This window comes from Physeter macrocephalus, chromosome 9, assembly GCF_002837175.3.
Source record: "Physeter macrocephalus isolate SW-GA chromosome 9, ASM283717v5, whole genome shotgun sequence".
Lineage (NCBI taxonomy): Eukaryota > Metazoa > Chordata > Mammalia > Artiodactyla > Physeteridae > Physeter > Physeter macrocephalus.
The window spans coordinates 36,387,595-36,407,834 of NC_041222.1; the positions used below are offsets into that span (position 1 = coordinate 36,387,595).

Below are 20,240 nucleotides of genomic sequence, written 5' to 3' on the forward strand. Positions count from 1 at the left end.
AGAGGGGTGGGATAGGGAGGGTGGGAGGGAGGGAGACGCAAGAGGGAAGAGATATGGAAACATGTGTATATGTATAACTGATTCACTTTGTTGTAAAGCAGAAACTAACACACCATTGTAAAGCAATTATACTCCAATAAAGATGCTTTAAAAAAAAAGATTTATTACGTGGCCAGGGCCTTTAAATAGAAATTACACAAAAAAGCACAAATCTGTGACCTTCAACATCAACAAATACTTATATATGTGTAGCTATCCAAAGACCAGCCCCCAGTCCAAAAGAAAATAGACTGTACTTTAGCAAAATCTGTGTACTGAGGCTGGAATCATCAAAACGCAACAGAGTTGAAAATGAGCTAATGATTCCTGTGTTTTGATGTTAATGAAAAGAGAGAAGGCTGAGACCAGAGTGGAGGGAGAGTGACTTCCTTGGGGAGAGAGAGGCTCTGAGCTCTGGGGAAACAGCCAGCCTATCAGGTGTTGCGAAAGAACTGAGCACAGTGGATGCTGTCAACCCTGGCTGCATATTTAAGACAACTGATGCCCAGACCCCACACAAGGTCAATTAATCAGAATCACTGAAGATACCTTTAAAGGCTCCCGGGTGACTGGAATGTGAGCCAGGGATTGACGGCCACTGAGTCAGGGTCACTGAGGCTGGGGGATAGAAAAGGCTGAGTAAGCACAGCTCCAGTAATCAGGACCTGAGTGACTGCAATAAAACAGAGCCAGTTCCTCCTAGAACGAATCTGCTATGGGAGTGGGGTTGGGTAGGGGGTGTCCAGAGATAGGTCTCTCTCATGTTCACCAACAGAGTAGAAGAAAATGGCCCTATAGAGGACAGGACATTCAGATGATTAAAGCCACAGCAGGCTAAATTGAGACCATGTTCCTCTCCACCTGAGACTGCACAACATTTCCACCCAGTGTACTTTATGGATGTTAACATTCTAAACAATTAACGTCTCTTATCACATAATAGGGAACAGGTCACATCTCTGCTCAAAACTGTCTAATGGCCTTCCTCTTCCCTCAGAGAAAATCCAGTCCTTACTATGCACAGCCTACACAGATTTGCGCTCAAGTGTGGTCCCAGGACCAGCAGCAATAATAGTATCGCCCGAGAGCTTGTCAAAACTACAGAACCCCTGGCCCCATCAATCAACTGAATCAGCATCTACATTTAAACAGCATCCCCAAGTGACTTTATGCACATGAAAATGTGAGAAGCTATAAAACAGATAAACAACAAGGTCCTACTGTATAGCACGGAGAATTATATTCAACACCTTGTAATAACTGATAATGGGAAAGAATCCGAAGAAGAATATACATATGTATAACTGAATCACTTTGCTGTACATCTGAAACATTGTAAATCAAGTATACTTCAATTAAAAAAATTGTGACAAGCACTGACCTACTGAGTCTCCCTCACCTCTCCCACCCATCCCTATTACCTCTCTGCTACCTGACTTGCTCGCTCAGCATCTTCTTACCATTCCTTTAATCTGTCAGGCTCTCTCCTGTTCAGGGCCTTTACACTGGCTGCTTCCTCTACTAGAATGTGCCTCCTCCAGATATCTGGAAGGCTCATTTCTTTACCTCACCTTCTTCAGATCTTTTCTCATGTCACCTCCTCCATGAAAACTTCTCTCACCATCCTGTTTACAACTGAAAAAAAATTTCCAGACATTCCCCTTTCCCTGCTTCCTGTCCACAGGACTTACCACCAGTTGACATACTTTTTTGTTTTCTATTCAATTGTTTATTAACAGTCTCCCTGTGATAGACTGCAAAATATGGCCACAATTTCTTGGCATCTCTTTCTATGGAGGAAGAGATGTCTCTGCTTCTTGAAGCTGGGCCTGGTAATGTGACTTGCTTTGACTTATGGGATGTTAGGATATGGGACCCAAGCAAAAATTTGAAAAGAGCTTGCACGTGAGAATCTCTCTCTCTGGTTGCTGGGATACCTTCTTGTCACTAAGGGAAGAAGCACAAACCAGCCTGCTGGAGGATGGGAGACCCATGACCAGTTACCCCCCTAATCTAAGCTAGCAGCCAGCAGAAACCACAAGAACATGAGTGAAACCATCCCAGACCAGCCAGGCCCTAGGTGACCCACCAGTTGCCTAAAGAACCTAACATTCAACTCACAGTCTCACAGAAATAACGATTGTCATTTTAAGCCACTGGGTTTTGGGTGATATTTGAAGCAAGCTGGGGCCCTTGTAATTTCCAAGAAGGTAGAGATTTTTGTGCCCCACTGCATCTCCAGGGTTTAGTAGTGTACTTAGCATAGGGGAGATAGTGTAAAATATTTGCAGTGAATGTTGAAGGACAGAATGATGATCGCAAAGGAAAAAAAACCAAAACAACCCACGAGTGAAAGAAATAAAGGCCAGAAATGGCCTCCATCACTGAGAGAATAAAAGGTAGGAGCAGGACCTCCTAGGTTCATTAGAACCTTGTCTCTTCAGATTCAGGGTGAACTAAAGATTTCAAATACTTTGGTAACAGAATATTTTAGCAAAAAAAAAGAAAAAAAATCCACATGTTCATTCACATGCAGTGTTTCAAATTTATTCAAAATAGTTCTAGTTTCATGGTGCTTAACTTGTCTAAGGCTGCATAGCCATGTGACCTTTAGAATAGTTTTCACATTATGCAGCACTTACACTCCTCATTTTAAATTATTCCGATTTTTAACAGCTCGCAAATCGGCGAACCAAATCACTGCATGTTGCTTCAATTCTGTCTTGCCAAAGAAGAAAAATCTGCTGCTTTGGATTCATGTCAAGAGTTGGAAATTCAGCCCATAACATTTTAAATCTCAGATGTTCCCCACTGTGTCCACCTCACATAAATCAATAAGCACACAGATACCCACATGTTTGGGAAGCCAGTTCACTAACAACTAAGGCACAATGGCCCGTGGAATGCGGCGGCAAATTTAAGTGGATTCTGCAGCAGTGCGTGTCATAATCTGAGAGTACAGCATGGTCCTTAGCAATGGCACAAACAAGTGCAACTGGCAAGCAAAAAGCAAGTTCAATATTAAACAATTAACTGAGGTACAAAGCTAACATGTTATTTTCATTTGATGGGAAAAAATAAAAGACAAACTGTAATACACTAAGTTTCTGTCTTCTTGGAAAAGGAAACAAACCCTCAATTTTCTCTAGTCTTACCAGTCATGGACAGGTATATCTAAACTCATGGAACAAGTCTCCTCTGGAGAGCTGGAGAGAAGCAACTCGGAGCAATTAAGCTCTGGGATCTTCAGGGTTTCTTTCAGGAAGTGCAAATCTCTAAGCAACAGAATCCCATACACACATTTGCAAATATCTAATATCTGGCTTCTGATTTTTTTAAAGACATGTAATTATCACTTGCTTAATGAGCAAAATGTATACTGGAGATCCATGAGGTCTTCCTATTAAGTCACAGGATTCTTATCTAGAGTATCACATAATCTTTCTCCCTCTTCCATTACCAATCTCCATCTATACTGTATGCAAGGCTAAGGAGAAAGCTCTTGAACTTTTGTATTAGTGGAAACAGGCAAGGTTCCACAGTAGGAACAAATGGACCCATGAATCTCAGTGACTGAAAACAAGAAAAGCTTGTTTCTAGCTCATGTTACACATCCATTGTGCATTGGCTGGGAGCGCCGCTCATCACGGCCCACAAGGACCCAGGTCAATGGAGCACCCACCACCTGGAGCTTGGCAGATCAAAGTAGGGCAGATGGGGAGCACAGTAAATCATGCACTGACTGTTAAAGAGGGGACGTGTGTCACTTCTGCTTACATTTCATTGGCCAACAGAAGTTACATGACCAAATAGGAAATACACCCACTTACACCCCAAATAGGGAAATACAATCCTATCACATGGTGAGGAGAAGAACTGAAAATATTCAGGGGATGGTATTAACGACGCTGCCGTCTCTATTCCCTCCCGGCCTCCACGTATTCACAGACATTTATCCATTTCAGAATATTTTTCAGAGGGCATCTGAATGGCAGAGCACACTCTTCCAGGTACCATAAAGTACCAGAGTTTAAACAAAAGAGGTTTTGGCCACAGGCAATTTCATTTGAGGAAGTGACGTCTGAGAAGGGCTTTGCCAAATGAGTGAGAACTGGACAGGAGGATGTCCAGACAGTGGGAGCAACACGAGCAGCGGCAGAAAAGTAGGGCATGGCAGTGCATGTGCAAAGAATGGCAAAATGTTTAGGCTGAATGATATTCAGAATAGACGGGGTGGGGGTGGGGGGAAGGATAGGGGAGGGGAGGGGCAAGAAGGGGGAGGGGAGGGGCAAGTGGGAAGAGCGGGGAGGAGAAGAGGAGGAAGAGGAAGAAGTCTCTTTGACCACAGTGGGTTCTGAAAAGATTAAACTGCCTTATGTGGCATGTTTTGAAGGGAAAGACAGTGGGACAGGATAGGACTGGTGCAATAGTCCAAACAAGAAGTAACAAAGGGTTTAGCTACAGTAGACCCACCTCAATGGAGAGAAGAGAATAGCTCTACTCTAGAATCGTATACAGCAGGAGAATACTCAGCTTTCCCATCTCCCTTTCATCTGACCCAGAAAATATAACTCACCTTTCCCTCTACCTGCCTGAGCCTGAAGGGACTGGTCATTTGAGGCTTAGAACTGATCAAAGTGATGAGGTCAGATAGGGAGATCCATCTCGATTGAGAGACTAGCTTCTGGCCATGTCACCCAACCAAGAGAGCATTCCTTTCATAATTAAGTGGAGTTAACTCCCAATGGATAGTTCCTCTATTTGTTCTGAGTTTATTTCCTATCTCCAAGGATATCTCTGAAGTCACTCCTTAAGGACTAAACTGCAGGGCTTAATTTATGTCTGTTTGTCCTGGAGCCTGTAATACCTCCTCTCATGCAGATTTAATTTCAGCTCTTTGGCCCTTCAAATTGGCCAATCCAGGTAAGCCCTTCCATGGTCGATCCAGGTAGGTCAGCCATGGGCCATCACAAGATTCTACAGCTTATATTATACTGAGCTTTAGGACCTGTCGTGTGCACCAAATCTGCTTATTTTTGCTACTCCCATGCATTCCACACAGACAGTAAAATTAGCCTGTGATCTGAAACCTTCTCTTACTACTGACCAATTCCACCATTGGGGGGCCCCTCTGTGCTGTTCTTATCACTGCTCCAGTAGATACAAGACTTGCACTGTCACCCCCTGGGAGATGAGCATAGCCAGCAGAGCCCCCAGGGTTCCCTGGGATCCCTGGAGAAGCCATCGCAGTCCTAGGATGATCTGGGACTTGGCTCCTGGTGTGGACGATGTCACACTGTGTACTCTGACTCTCCCACTAAGAATTCTCATGAAGTCAAAGCCAGAAAGAATGACCCTGCTGACGATGCCAAGTTCTGAAACATTCAAAGATAAGGATTAGGCTATTTCCCAGTAAGCCCTGGACTTTAGAATCCATACACACATGACTCATCAATCCTAGATCACTCCTTTTTACCACACTCCCCTATAGAATATACTGTTAGCTTTCCTTATTGACTGGGTAATAGAATTTTTTGTAATTCTTCTCCAATGTTCAGATTTGTTTCTCATTTTATATACACTGCAGGACTATAATATACTTTAGGATTTGACCAATATTCAGTGATTACCTTTACAGAGCCAAACACCATGCTACATGCTGTGGAATAATAATTAAGCCCCTTACAAGGAGAAAAAAAGAAAAAAAAAAAAAAAAAAAAAACTTTACTGAATTCCCTGGGGAGATTTTGGGCAAAGTACTATTGGAGTCAAAGCACTGAAAAATCAGAGTGATTGTACCTGTATTTTACCTGTATTTCCAGAGTGAGGTATAGTGGAGGTGACATTTGAGATGTGCCTTTAAGAAGAGAATTTCCAGAAGGGCAAGGGGTCAGATGAATATTCCAGGTGGAAAGACTGGCACAGAAACAGGAAAGGATTGAGTATAGTATCTGGGGAACAATGGGAAGTCCAGTTTGGCTTTGTTAAGGGACGGAGCAAGAAAGTTGATGGAAAAAGTATTTCAGGACTAGTAGATAGAGGCCTGTAAAAGCCCAGAGAAGGAATCTGTTTGTTTAAACACAGGAGGCAAATGGAGGCTACTGGTGACTTCTGAACAGGTAAACGGCATCACCAAAATTAAGCTTTACGATAACGCTCTTCAATCTCAAGCTCAACCACTTCTTCCCTGTTGACTAGACTTCATTTACACCTGCCGGTTTCTGTTCCCCTGGGGCCTTTGCACCAGCTGTCTCCTCTGCAGGGAACTCACCCCACCCCAGACCTCCATGTGGTCGGCTCCTTCTTATTCAGATCTCTGCTCAAGTGTTCCCTCCTCAATGAGCTTCCCTAACCAGCCTATCTGAAGGAGTCCTCCCACCCTCAGGCACTTTTTACTCTACTAATGTATTTTGCTTTCCAATAGCAACTTACCATAATTTGAAATTATTTTATTCACTTCATGACTGCCTCATAGGTTGGCTCCTCTCACTATAAGCCCCATGTGAGCAGATACCTTATTAAAGACAGATACAGTAGGACTGGGTCTAACAGAATAGCTGATAAACAACAGGTACTCAATAACTATTTTTTAGCAGCTTCATTGAGATAAAGTTCACATACCATATATTTATTTAAAGTATACTATTCAAATGTTTTTAGTATAGTTACACAGTTGTGCAAAAATCACAACCATTTTAGAACATTTTCATCACCCCCGAAAGAAACCCCATACCCATGAGTAGTCCCCCCATCTCCCCACCCCCCAATCCTTGCAGCCTTAGGCAACCACTTATCTACTTTCTGTCTCTGTAGATTTGTCTACCCTGGACATTTCATATAAACAGAATCATATACATGCATGACCTTTTGTGACTGGTTCCTTTCACTCAGCCAGTGAAGTGTTTTCAAGGTTCATCCATGTTGTAGCCTGTATCAGTACTTCATTCAGTTTTATTGCAGAACAATATTCCATTGTAAGGATACATTATATTTTGTTCATCCATTCATCAGCTGATACACATTTGGGTTGTTTCCATTTTCTGGCTCCTATGAATAATGCTGCCACCAACTTTTGTCTGAAAGTTTTTGTGTGAACAAATGTTTCATTTCCCTTGACTGTACACTTAGGTGTGGAACTGCTGGGTCGTATGGTAAATCTCTGTTTGTTTAATGTTTTGAGGAACTGCCAGACTGTTTTCCAACAGTGGTTGCACCACTTTGCATTTCCACTAATAGTGTATGAGGGTTCCAATTTCTCCACATTCTCATCAACACTTGTGATTATCTGTCTTTCTGATTATAGCAATCTAAGTGAATATGATGTGAATTAGTATCTCACTGTGGTTTTGATTTGCATTTCCCTAATGAATAACGACGATGAGCAACTTTTCATGTGCTTATTGGCCATTTGTATATCTTCTTTGGAGACATGTCTATTCAGATCCTTTGGGCCCTTTTTTTTTTTTTTTTTTTTTTGCGGTACGCGGGCCTCTCACTGCTGTGGCCTCTCCCGTTGCGGAGCACAGGCTCCGGACGCGCACGCTCAGCGGCCATGGTTCACGGGCCCAGGCGCTCCGCGGCGTGTGGGATCTTCCCGGACCGGGGCACGGACCCGTGTCCCCTGCATCGGCAGGCGGACTCTCAACCACTGCGCCACCAGGGAAGCCCTGTGCCCATTTTTAATTGGGTTATTTGTCTTTTTATTATTGAGTGTAGGAGTTCTTTATATATTCTGGATACAAGCCTCTCATCAGATGTGATTTGCAAACATTTTCTCCCATTCTGTGGGTTGTTTTTTGACTTTCTTGATGGTGTCCTTCAATAACTATTTTTAAAATAAAACAATGAATAAAACTAATCCTTTAAGACAGAAAACTATGACCAGTTCGTAAGTATGTGGCAAATTAGTGGCAGGGCAGGACCTAGAGGAGAATTCAAGTCACCTGTTTTCAGCCTTAAGTTTTGTTTACTGGTTCTCAGCATTGCCCAACTAGCCCAGAAGAAATGACATCATCCTACGATGAGTCAAAGAATGCAGCATTTGGTAAATTGGCTCATGAGCACTAACCAAATGGAAAGATGCCCCAAGGTTAAAAAAATAAAGAAAAAAGGTTTTGCTGGAAGCTAGGCTGTAATAAATCTTAAGTGGCCTACAATTTAGTTTTCTCGTGAAAAACTCTGAAATTGATGAATGGGTCCCACACACACACAGGAAAAAAAAAAAAAAAATTAGTTAAATGCAACTAGAATAGGCCCAGGATGAGTAAGCAGTAAACTTCTAAACTTGTAGTTACGGATATATGCTTACAAGATTAAAGGCTCTAAAACCGTCTTCCCTCCCTGTACTGCATTCAAACTCATGAGCACTGCCCAGTTTTATTATGGTTGAGAAAATTCAACTAGTGAAAACAAGGTACAAGCCTGGGAACATCGATATGGAGAGAACTGGTATATTTTTACAGCTGTAAGAGCTTCTCAGTAGAAAAATACCAGACCTTAAGTACTTATTACAAAAATATCAGCCCTAAGTACTTAGTACAAATATATATGATATATATATATATGTGTGTGTGTGTGTGTAGACACACACACACACACACACACACACACACACACACACACACACACACACACACACTGGGAAAGGCAGCAGGGAAGGACTTGCTTTTAATAAATCTTAACCAGTTTCAATGCTGGCAGGGTATCCACAATGTAATTTTCCCAGGACAGAATTAACCCCTTAGATAATGCACAGAAGATTCAACTAGAAACTTCATGCTTCTTTTGTGATGCTAACCCTAACCTAACAATCAGATTCACATATAAATGCAAACAAGATTAATCTAGTATTGTAGACAGCAACCTAAAAATATTATATATTATACAGAGAGCAATTTATAAATAATTTAAAAAACACATTTTAAAATATATCCATATTCTTAAAAGGCAGTAAAGTTAGACTAAGAATACATAAAAGACATGTTCAGAACACAGCTTCATCATACTATAAAAAAAGTATGTGAAGGGCAGAATACATGACATGAATAAATTATAGGTATAATTCTTTATTATAATGGAAAGCAGGCTACATGACAACTTAAGATAGAGGCAAACATAAAATGTGACATCATATATACCATTTTTAAATCATCCTTAAATATTATTTCTGGCTTCACATTCTCTGTTTACACTCTTCCCTCTATATTCAGTGCCCAATGCAATCTTCAGTTTTTAAATCAAATATGGGAAGGCTCATTTGGGAAGCAATCCCCCATGAATCTATCTTTATCCCTTAAGTTGATACAGGACCTGCAGTGCAAATAATAGTGCACAGATGTGTAAAGTAGAGATAATACCTAAATTTATCCAAGGAGAACTGAAGTATGGGGCAGACTTCATGTTTATCTGCCCAGTGGGTATACCAGCACAAAATACTTGGAATCTTTATCTTATCCAAGCTGATAACCCTGCCAATATCACAGCCTCACAGTTTCTTGATCCCATCCAGTCCACTGGCCTTCAGCTGTTCTCTATCTGGTCAGCCCACCTTGGACCTTATCATCATGCAGAATAGCTCTAACCTAGAGCTTACAAAGGAAATTACCCTCTGGGATGGCTCCCATCTTTCCACTTCTACCACTCTTATCAAACTGGCTTTCCATTTTTATTTTGAACCTTTATACCTGCCCTATTCCTTTGGCTCCCCAGTCCTATTTTAGCCCTACCATCTTTCTCAAAGCTGGGACACTGTGGTCTATCATTTCAAAGACGGTATTCCTTCGTGTTCGAGAACCATTCATCTCCATCACCCCCAGCTTCCCACAGTCTCTTGTTCCCTTCTCTCTCACTCTGATACATTCTAACTCCCTGTTTTGTCTTTATCTAATCTCAGGTTCCTGAGCATTAGTGACAAAAGCACAAAACAATATAGATTGGTTCATTTTCTCACTCATTCACTTAACCACTACTTACTGAGCAATAACTACGTGCAAGCAGCTCTTGCCATTGCTGTTTGGCAACTCTTCTCATTAGGCATTGGTCATTAATTCCTATCAGAATTTTCTGGTAGGAGCACTGGAGCACCAGGCCACCAATTTCACCCAGTTCCCCCTCTCTCTGCAGGTGACCTTCACCTCAGAACCCATAGTGAGATCCAGACCATTGTCCACATGTGCTCACTTCCTTTCCTCCCCATTGTGAACTCCCTAAATCTCCATTCACCTTCATTCTTCTTTAGGCTCAAGGCACCAATGTCCCTCTTCCTTTCCAAACCTATTCCTCTCTAGGTGCACCCTTTATGCTTCCTGTCCCAAGTGCTCACTGTGCTTTTCCTATGCCACCCACTGGGCTAGGTGCTGGGGACACAAATAGGAATGAGGCACAGCCCTGCTTTCCCAGCTAGTGGAAGAACAGATATGCAATTACACACTCACACAAACACACGCACAAATACACAGTCAATCAGGGTGACCATATCATTTCTCTGCCAAACTCAGACATGTCTGAAAGTGAAAGGGATATTAAAAAATACTTAATGGAGGTGAACTGATTTACTGTAGGCATAAACCAGTGCTGTCCCTGGCAAAATATGATTATGGTCACACTAATTACAAGATAGTATGGCACCTTCGATTATGCAGCCATTAAAATTTGCCTAAAATTATTTAGTAACATTGGAAAAGGCTCATAACACAACGTTAAGTGAAAACAGTATATAGAAACTGAGCATAACTTGGTTGAAAAAAAATCAAGACATAATAACTGACATTTATGGAGTATGCGCTATGTGCCGGGCACCATTCTAACTACTCTCAACTAATCCTCACAACAACCCTATGAGGAAAATACTATTAGATCTTTTTCACACGTGAAGAAACTTAGGCACAGAGAGCTTAAGATGCTTGCCTAGGGTACCCCGGCTAGGAAGTGGCAGGATTAGGATTCAAACCCTTTTGGTTCTAGACCTATGATCCTAAAGACTCCAGGACATTGATGAGATGAAGGGAGATAATGTAGGTGGGCAGGCAGATGTGCAATGAAACCCCCCCTCACTGCTCAATCAAGCATTGGTGCTAAGAGCCCGGGTAACCTCCTTGTCCCCAATTCTTTTTTTTTTTTTTTTTTTTTAACATCTTTATTGGAGTATAATTGCTTTACAGTGGTGTGTTAGTTTCTGCTTTACAACAAAGTGAATCAGTTATACATATACGTAGGTTCCCATATCTCTTCCCTCTTGCGTCACCCTCCCTCCCACCCTCCCTATCCCACCCCTCTAGGTGGTCACAAAGCACAGAAGTGATCTCCCTGTGCTATGCGGCAGCTTCCCACTAGCTATCTAATTTACATTTGGTAGTGTATATATGTCCCTGCCACTCTCTCACTTCATCACCATGTTTCAGTTCTCACCTCCTAGATTCTCTCTACAGCACTTCTCTTTAGTGCGGCCCTCTGTGGCTCTCTGACTCTGTGTCTTCAGGGCCCCCCCGCCCCCTCATCTACTCCCTTTATCCCTTGCCTTCTCCATGGAGACATTCCTTCAGGTTGTATTCCCAGCCCTCCTCTCTCTTTGTGCTTCACTTCTTAGCATCCTATGCCCTTCCACAGTTTCACTTATACTGAGGTGGTGAGTGCCAGTCTGCACTTCTTTCCTGCCCTAAATTCTCTTCTTCCTACTGGACATTTGCATCTGCATGACTCTCTACCTGCCAACAACACTAAGGCTGAAACTACCATGTTGTTCCCAGCAGACTGCCCTCATTCTACATACAAGTCCCCACTCTCCGGGTCCCCAGGCTATAAACTTTGTTCTCTTCACCTTCTCCCTTCTCCTCAACCTCCACTTGCATTTGGTTACCAAGCCATGTTGAATCCACCTGTATAAGAGCTTCTAAATCTATTCTCTTTCCATTGTCACAGGTTCTGTGTTTGTTAACAATAACTTTTCCCAACACAATAGCCTCTCTGCCTCTTCCAGGTCATTATGCACATGGCTACCAGAGAACTCTGCCCAGGCGGGACTGAACCATACAGCACTGCCTGTGGCTCCATTAGTACTTGTCTTGCTTAACAGTAGCTATGGAAAAAAATGTCCTAGGTCCACGGGCTTCCCTTGTGGCGCAGCAGTTAAGAATCCGCCTGCCAATGCAGGAGACATGGGTTCGAGCCCTGGTCCGGGAAGATCCCACATGCCACGGAGCAACTAAGCCTGTGCGCCACAACTTCTGAGCCTATGCTCTAGAGCCCATGAGCCACAACTACTGAGCCCGCATGCCACAACTACTGAGCCTGCGCCTTAGAGCCCATGAGCCTCAACTACTGAAGCCCACGCGCCTAGAGCCCGGGCTCCGCAACAAGAGAAACCACCGCAATGAGAAGCCCGTGCGCCACAACAAAGAGTAGCCCCTGCTTGCCGCAACTAGAGAAAGCCCACGCGCAGCCAAAAATATAAATAAATAAATAAATTTTACAAAATCACCAGTGCTCCACTACAGAAACCCCCAGGAACCCTGGCATTCTCTTATTTTTCCTTTGAGCAGCCTTTGCATCTCCGTGGAGTCCGTATAGATCATATAATGCTTCCTATGTCTTGTTTTATTTATATATTCATGTTCATTATTAGGGCACTTGATAACACAGCAACCCTGTGAGGTGGATGGATAGGTGTTAAGGTCCCCAACGTGAAAAATCAGGCACTGAGGGTCAGGTTGGTAAATAAGTAAAAGGTTTGAAGTTTCACTCAAACCTTCTGACTCAGTCTGGTTTTCTTTCTGGTCTCTTTTTCCTCCCAGGGTTAACCCAAACTGAAGAGTGTATTGGCATGGATTGTTCCTTCTTGGTACACTTAGATGGAGAGATGTAATCTGTTGAACTAGTGAGAATGTTGCATGAGTAATTTCACTTTAAACTATGTGCAAATTTAACTTTGATAAAAATAGAAATTCATAGATACATACATATGTATCTTATAGCATACATGAGTGGGTATAAGCATTCATTTTTACCACCCATGAAGACAAAGTCAGCTTCTTTGTCATTTAATCCAACCTGAATTAGCCAAGTGATAAAGTCAGAAGCCAGAGATACTTCAGCCTTGGGGAAAACCCAGACACTGCTTCACATAACTTGAACCGACAACACAAATTCCCCTCCCTGCCCAGGGGATGTTTCTGGGTCAGGACTCCCTCCCTTAACCAAAGAGTCAGACATTGCTGGACATTTTCCCAGCACACTACCCTGCTTCTCTGGCTGACCTTTACAGTTAGGACCTCTGGATATAAACTCATGAAAGATAGCAAAAAGGCAAATTCAGCTGCCTTGGGGCTCACAAAAATGCAGTGTTTCATTTCAAACAGACCCCGAAAATCCCAATGGCCACATACAAGCCATTCCTAGTCTATGAGGTTAAAGCAACAGACCCACCATCATCAGGCCAAGCACTCTGAACTGCTTTTTCTCATGAATGGTTCCCCCACTCATGAGAACTGCGCATGTGAGAGTGGCTAGCAGAGGTCAAAGCTAAAGTTCTTGGGCATGGAGGTCAGAGCTGAGGTTCCTGCCCGGTGCAAAGGCAGATGCATCACACAAGGATCAACCTGGGACTCCCACATCCATTTACAAATGCCTAAGGATATAATTAGGGGAGGACAGTCCACTCCCACACAACCTACCAGACTAGCCCCATCCTCTATCTCTAATGCCATCCATGAGCACCCAGAACTCACTCTCCACTGTTTACCAGCACTTCAAGCATCCCACATTACTCACAGGTCAAAACTAACCAGCAGAGTGGGAGGTCTTCAGGGCATTTGCTGAACAAGGTTCTTCCTGCTAAAGTATCTCTTCCTGCTGATTTGGAAAATGCTTCTTCTACCCTTCCTCATGTAAACCACATTCAGAATTAAATGAAATATGAATTCAAATACGAGGCAAGATGCTTTATAAAATATTCAGTCTTCAGATATTTTTTGCCCCTTTCTTCCATCTCCTTTGAGCTTATCCTATACTATTTAATGGACTACAACAAAGATCAGCCAGGGAGGGGAGCACTACCATGGGAAATCAGCCAGAATTGTTTAGAACCCAATTGAAAACTATCTTAAATTGTTAGTTGAAGGGGAAAACCAGTTTCCCTGTCTACAAAGCTCTGATTTAGCTGTTTTGTTTTTTTTTTTTTTGGTACGCGGGCCTCTCACTGTTGTGGCCTCTCCCGTTGCTGAGCACAGGCTCCGGACGCGCAGGCTCAGCGGCCATGGCTCACGGGCCCAGCCGCTCCGCGGCATGTGGGATCCTCCCATACCGGGGCACAAACCCGTGTCCCCTGCATCGGCAGGCGGACTCTCAACCAATGCGCCACCAGGGAAGCCCTGATTTAGCTCTTTTGACTTGGTCATCAAAAATGTATTTTCCTGATCTTCAATGAGTTGCATCTTCCATTATAAAAATGTCTTCCACTCTCCATATCTAAAAAAAGTCTGAATCTCACTTATTTCAGATTCAGATTCAACAAACCTTCCACAGCAAGCTTAACTATATGCTGGGCAACACAGAATCGACTCCCTCTATTATCTAGAGATTTATCCTTTTACAGATGAAGGAACAGGGGCTCCATTAAGTTCAGTGACTTTTCTGCTTTCCTGGACCTTGCAAGTGGCATCTGCAGAGCTTCCAAGTCTATGCTCTCAATGGCAACACCAGGTAAAACATTTTTCCCAGTATTGCTTGCAGCTGGCTTTATCTTTCTGGAATCTTATTCAAGATAAGTTACAAGGTTTGGGGAGGGGTTTTTGCTCCTGGTGATCTCAGTTTGGAATCAAGGATTCTAAGCACCTCACAGAAGGATAAATACAGCTGTTGCATACTGCAAACAACCTTTACAGAGGACCTTCTCCCTGGGTTCAAATAACCAGAAGTTAATTCCTACTGGTTTGTAGATTTTGTCCAAACAAAGGTTCACAATTAACATTATGTCAGGTCTTATTCCTTTATGTCTTTTCTATCCTCTAACCAGTATACCGCTAGTTCAAAGGGTCAGAACACACGATTAGGAAGGAAGAACTAGGCCTGTTCTTCCATCCCTGTGCAGTCCAAGAGGCAGACGTACCTACCCTCAGCCACCCGGCGTACGGAGGTCGAACTAAATATTAAGAGGGCTTGGAGTCAGGGCTTGTAGGGGAAGAGAGGAAGGGCTTTCTAGAATTTCAGAATTTCGAGGCATAACCACTCACAAAATATAAACATTATGTGAAAACCTACCAAAACAAGCGCTATCTCTATAACCAAAGACAAGAAAACCTTCATTATTATTCCCTTCCAGGAAGTCAAGTATGTCCTTTTTGCCTGTTGTTTGCTTACTTGCTCTTGTGTTACTCTCCATATCCTATCTTTCGTGAACATGAGAGGCATGCCTATTCTTTTCTGTAGAAATCTCCAAGCCAGAAATTTTACCTCTGGTGGCTTTTCAATGCTAAGATGCTATACGAAACATGATACTGAAACTCTGAATAGACCGTCAAAACCGTACCCTTACTGTGGTGCAAAGTCACTACCTTATTCACCTAAAATATTATATAGAAAGATATCAAAAATACTACCAGCATATTAAATGACTTTAGAAACAATAACAGGTCTCAGTTCCAATCTGTGACATATAAGGTGGGAAGCCCCCAAGCCCGAAAGGGTAAAAATAGGAGAGCATTCCAGAGACATTTGCAAATAAATTACTGCCCTCAACTGAACCACAGCTGGTTTACTGATGGAAAGAAAGAATAACAAAAGGATGGCTCTTACAGTGCAATGAAATTACATGTGTGAACTCAATTTACCACCTGCAAGACTTAGCTTAGGGTTATGCTCCTTTGATCTACAGAGGAAATGCTTTACACTGTAAGAATAGCTGATCTTTTTACACTGGTTAGGGCATGAGTTCAAGGGGTTCTCTGTCACCTCTGTAAGCACTCAGTTTCCTCACTGGCATTGTAAAAACCCACAATAAATCATGTTTGGTGTTATTTGTATGTAAACTTTCTTAGTATTACTTTTTAAATGAAAATCCATGGATCTTCACTAGAAGGCCCTTTGTAAAAAGTCAGGCCAGGTTGCAGGATACTGCAATGTTTGCTTCTTCACAAGTGGGTCCTGTGACAATTTCTTCTCCCCCATTCTGCCAGGTTCCGAAATCTGTAAATTCTATTTAATGAGTTTATTTTGATACAGATCTTTCTGCTTTCGTAATTCCTGAACCTTCTCAGGTTCAAGAAGTCCAGGTCGGCTTGAACTAAGTATCTGTGAATTAAGACTGGATGTTTGCTTCCAGTCTACTGAGCCACTAAATCAGAATTCAGGGAAATGGAGATTTTACTTATTTTCCTCCTTCCCCCCATCCTCACAAGCATGAGTAGGCCTGGACCAGACAGTCCTAGGTCTGAATCATGCCCTTACCACTGTCTAGCTGGGTGACCCTGTGAGGGTCAACTTCTCCAGAGTATAAGCTTCCCTGTTGCTGTATGTGAAGTCATACCCACCAAAACTGGTCGTTTTGTGGATTATGAAAAAGTGTATGGTCAAGAACTATTCTTCCAAATATGCCTGTTTTATGAGAGATGCTCAATGTTAGCTGAACCTGAGTGATGCATCTGGAAAGATTATTAACATGACTACTTTTATCGTTGGCCTTCCCTGTTACATTCTCCAGTCACGGGCAGCACCCAACTTCAAGCTCGTGTAAAAAGACTTGAACAGACTCAATGTTTTCTTCCAGAGAAAAAAAGAAGCAGGTAGAATCCTACCAAGCCATTAGAATGAAACTCTCCTGAAGATGATAGGCACTCAGGCAAGAAAATCTGGCTGGCTGTCCCTTCCTTCCTTCCTGGTGTGTGCTGGTCTCGGGGACAGGAGATACAGACGACGCCCCTTGCCCTGGTCTCAGCCCTGCACAAGGTTGGCTTCTCCGCAACACGCCCTCCCTCTGGGCCCGCAAACAGCAGCAAGACCTCCCGCTCTGGCTCCTCCGATGCCCCCAGTGCTCTTTCTAGATGCAGCAACAGCAGATCTGCCTGCTCTCGGTGCCGCGTCCCCAGGCAGCCGAGAGTCCCCGTGCTAGAGCACTTGTGTTCCAGGACATGGAGCTCGACATCATCGGAAACCGTCTGTGCTCTGCTGCTCCAGTGGCCCCAGCCGGCACCCTCTTCTCCCCTCACCCTGGCAGGGCAGGCAGGGCGCGTGCAGCCGGAGCAGTCCCACAAGCGCGTCTGCTGTGAGGGCGGCCCCATCACCCTCGCCTCCCTCCCCCCAGCAAAGTCTCACCAGGGTCCGGCCAGGGCCCCCTCCTCGGGCCAGGCCGGGAGACGCGAGTGGGAGGGGTGTAAGGATGGGGGTGCACTTTCTGGGACCCGCTTATACAGCATTTGTCACCCCCATTTCTTGCAGGAAAGAGAGCGAGGAAGCCAAGACCGTGTGGAGGTAGCTCCAAATCTGTTGCGCTTCCAGTCATCCCCGTAACACCACTCAATTCACGGTCCCCCAGCCGGGCAGCTCTGCCCAAAGCCCGCGAGCGGCACCCCACCAAAGCCCCGCGCCCCGCTGCCCGCCCAACTCTCGCCCCACCGAGCCTCCGCGAGGGCAGACTCGCCGTTTTCCAAAGCAGAACCCTGTCAGTGGTCTCGGAAGTTCTCCCACCTCCCCCTCCGACTCCCCAGTTGGGAGCCCCACGCGGATCCAGCTCGCGAGGCGAAGAAGCCGGGAGGTCTCCCCTCAAACCTTTGCTCACGCCGGGTCCGGTGCCCTCTTCTCTCCCTCCTCCAGTCTAGCTCCAGTCCCAGCGGTTCTCTCCCCCCTCGAAGAGGAAACTTCTTTCTGGACTAAATTCAGGTCCGAGCAGGAAAGCCTTTCCCTTCCCCGCCTCCCGCTTACACCAGCTCTCAGAAACCACAGGGACCCGGCACCAGGGGCGCGCTTACCCTCTACCCCCCAAAGAGCCCACTGGTCCCCGACTTTCCACTGCAAAAGTTCCGGTCGGGTCTGAAACCACCAGGAGGGTAGGTACATTCGCGATTCTTCCAGAGACTCTACCTATGCCTCGTGACTTGCAAGAAACAAGCAAACAAAACACAAACCCCAGCAACTTTGGGGAGCGAATGAGTGTGTGTGCGTGTGTGTGAGAGAGCGAGAGCATCGCTCAATAGTTAGGGCGACAGCTGCAAGAGCACATCTGGAAGAGGGGGAGGGGGATTGACGAGGAGGGGACCAGCGCGACTCCCCCCAGCCCCCGCCCCTGCCCTCTCAGCTTCAGGGCCGAGAGCCCGACCAGCCAGCGGTTACCTGTCCTAGGTTGATGAATCCGTACTTGCTGGCTATGCGGTTGGCCTCCGGGAAGCCGCCGGCGATTTTGACTGCCCAGTGGTTGGTGTAGACGCGCGTCCGGCACACGGGGAGCAGGCAGCCCCCGAGCAGCGCCAGCACGCACAGCAAGTCCAGCCGTCCCGGGCAGCAGCAGCGGCTCCCCCAGCCCATGGCCCCGGCGCTTCGCTGCTCCTTCGCTCGCTCGCTTGCTCCGCGCACTAAGCTGCGCGCACAACTAACTTCTCCGGCCTGGGCCGCCCCGGCTCGCAGCCCCCGGCCGCCGCGGCTCGCAGCCCTGGGCGATCGGCAGGAGGCGGCGAGCCCCGGCAGGGAGCAGAGCAGCGAGCCTCGCGCCGACTCCTAGACCATCCCTGGGGCTCCGGGGACCTGTGCTCCCAGCTCTCCGGCCCGCGGGGCGGTCGGCCGGCGCTCCCCGGCTCGGGCGCAGGAGGCGGCTGAGTGGGGCGGGCGCCCTCCCGCAGCTGGGTCTCGCCGGGCTCGGCTCCCGGACTCTCCGACTCGCCCTCGCTCCTCCCGGGGCCCCCGAGCGCGGCGGAGGCGGCGGTGCAGGCAGCGGCGGGGCGCCCCCTCTGCTGGCCCAGGCTCCGAGCGCTCGCTAGCTCTCTCCCCGCGCTCCCTCCGGCTCCGAGCGGCGCGCCGGGAGTGTAAGTGGCAATGGCAGCAGCACCCGCTCTGCATAAATGACTCCCCCCGCCCCGCTCGACACCCCTCCTTTCCCACATCGCCCTCCTCCTCTCCCTCCTCCGCCCGCCCGAAAGCGGCCACGGCCAGGCGCCAACCAGGTCCTAGCGCCGCCGGGTTCTTCAGGCTGTAGCCTCCAGGGTCCTGAGCAGCAAAAGCGAGTCTTTCCAAAGGGCTGGGAAGAGAGCCCCGGTGTGGAGGTTTTACCCCCTTCTCTCCCCTCCCTCCTGGATTTGTATTAATTTACCGCACTTCCCGAAAGACTAAAGAGATTTACAAGCTGGTTCTAGTCAAGTGCCCCGAAGATTCATTCATCCTAGCTCTGAACGTCCTCAGACAACGAAGTATTTAAGGAGGTCACTTGCGTGTCAACTGCCGAACAAATAACCCGAGATTTTCACTTCGTTAATTCTTCACGCTTTTCAGCAACTGTTTATTTTACACATTCTGCTACCGGGAGAAGCTACCACACAGGACCGTAAGGCGCATCGACTCTTGCAAAAGCCGGCCACCGCGGTTCCAAAGCGGAGTCTGCTGTCTGCTGACTTTCGAAATCCGTGCTTCCAATACTAGGCAACGCCACGGAAGAGTAAAATTCCAGTCGCGCAACTGGGGAAATATGTTTCTGTGTATATTCGGTATGAAAGTGGATGGAGTTGTTGGGGCCAAGGAAATAACTTCATTCATTCCTTCCATTGAGTCTGATGAGGGCTTCTTTTTCTCCACCAAGGGAGAAGTTTTGCAACTTTTTCAAGCACGGCCCTGTAACAGTGAGAGACTTTGATAGAAAAAGGACCACAGAGGAATTTCGAATGAAATAAATGTGTGACTGCGCCGCCTTCATTACTGTATCTTGCACTGTGACTGCAGCAGGCAGGAGGGAGCACGGATTAACCCGCTTCTGCTGAACAACCTCCCCGCCTTTTCTGGCACAGGACGATTTCTTGTGAATAGAAAATGTACCCCTTATGAAATAATTCAATTGACCTTAAAAGTATTCACTCTATCCCTAACCCGGGTCCCCCTTTTCCCTCTCCTTTTCCCATCCCCCATTCTCTTTCTTCCTAGGCATTGGTTAAATGTATTTGAGGGTAATTAACCCATCACACTTTGGGTAATGATTCTTTTATCTGCCTAGGGCTTTACTTTCCTCCCTTATCCCC

At 45.6% G+C, this 20,240-nt stretch overlaps 1 protein-coding gene across 4 annotated transcripts in view; it reads right to left on the reverse strand.

Moving 5' to 3' along the window:
- The window catches only part of PCSK5 (proprotein convertase subtilisin/kexin type 5), a 470,026-nt gene extending 451,036 nt beyond the window's left edge, over window positions 1-18,990 (reverse strand). For 2 of the 4 annotated variants that reach the window (XM_007130098.4, XM_055087125.1), the window contains exon 1: window positions 18,355-18,990. In XM_007130098.4, coding sequence (XP_007130160.1) covers window positions 18,355-18,546 — 192 coding nt within the window. In that variant the 5' untranslated portion in view covers window positions 18,547-18,990. The remainder of the gene's footprint in view (window positions 1-18,354) is intronic. The other 2 variants (XM_007130100.4, XM_007130099.4) reach the window with 2 other exon arrangements.
- Window positions 18,991-20,240: the final 1,250 nt, after the last annotated feature.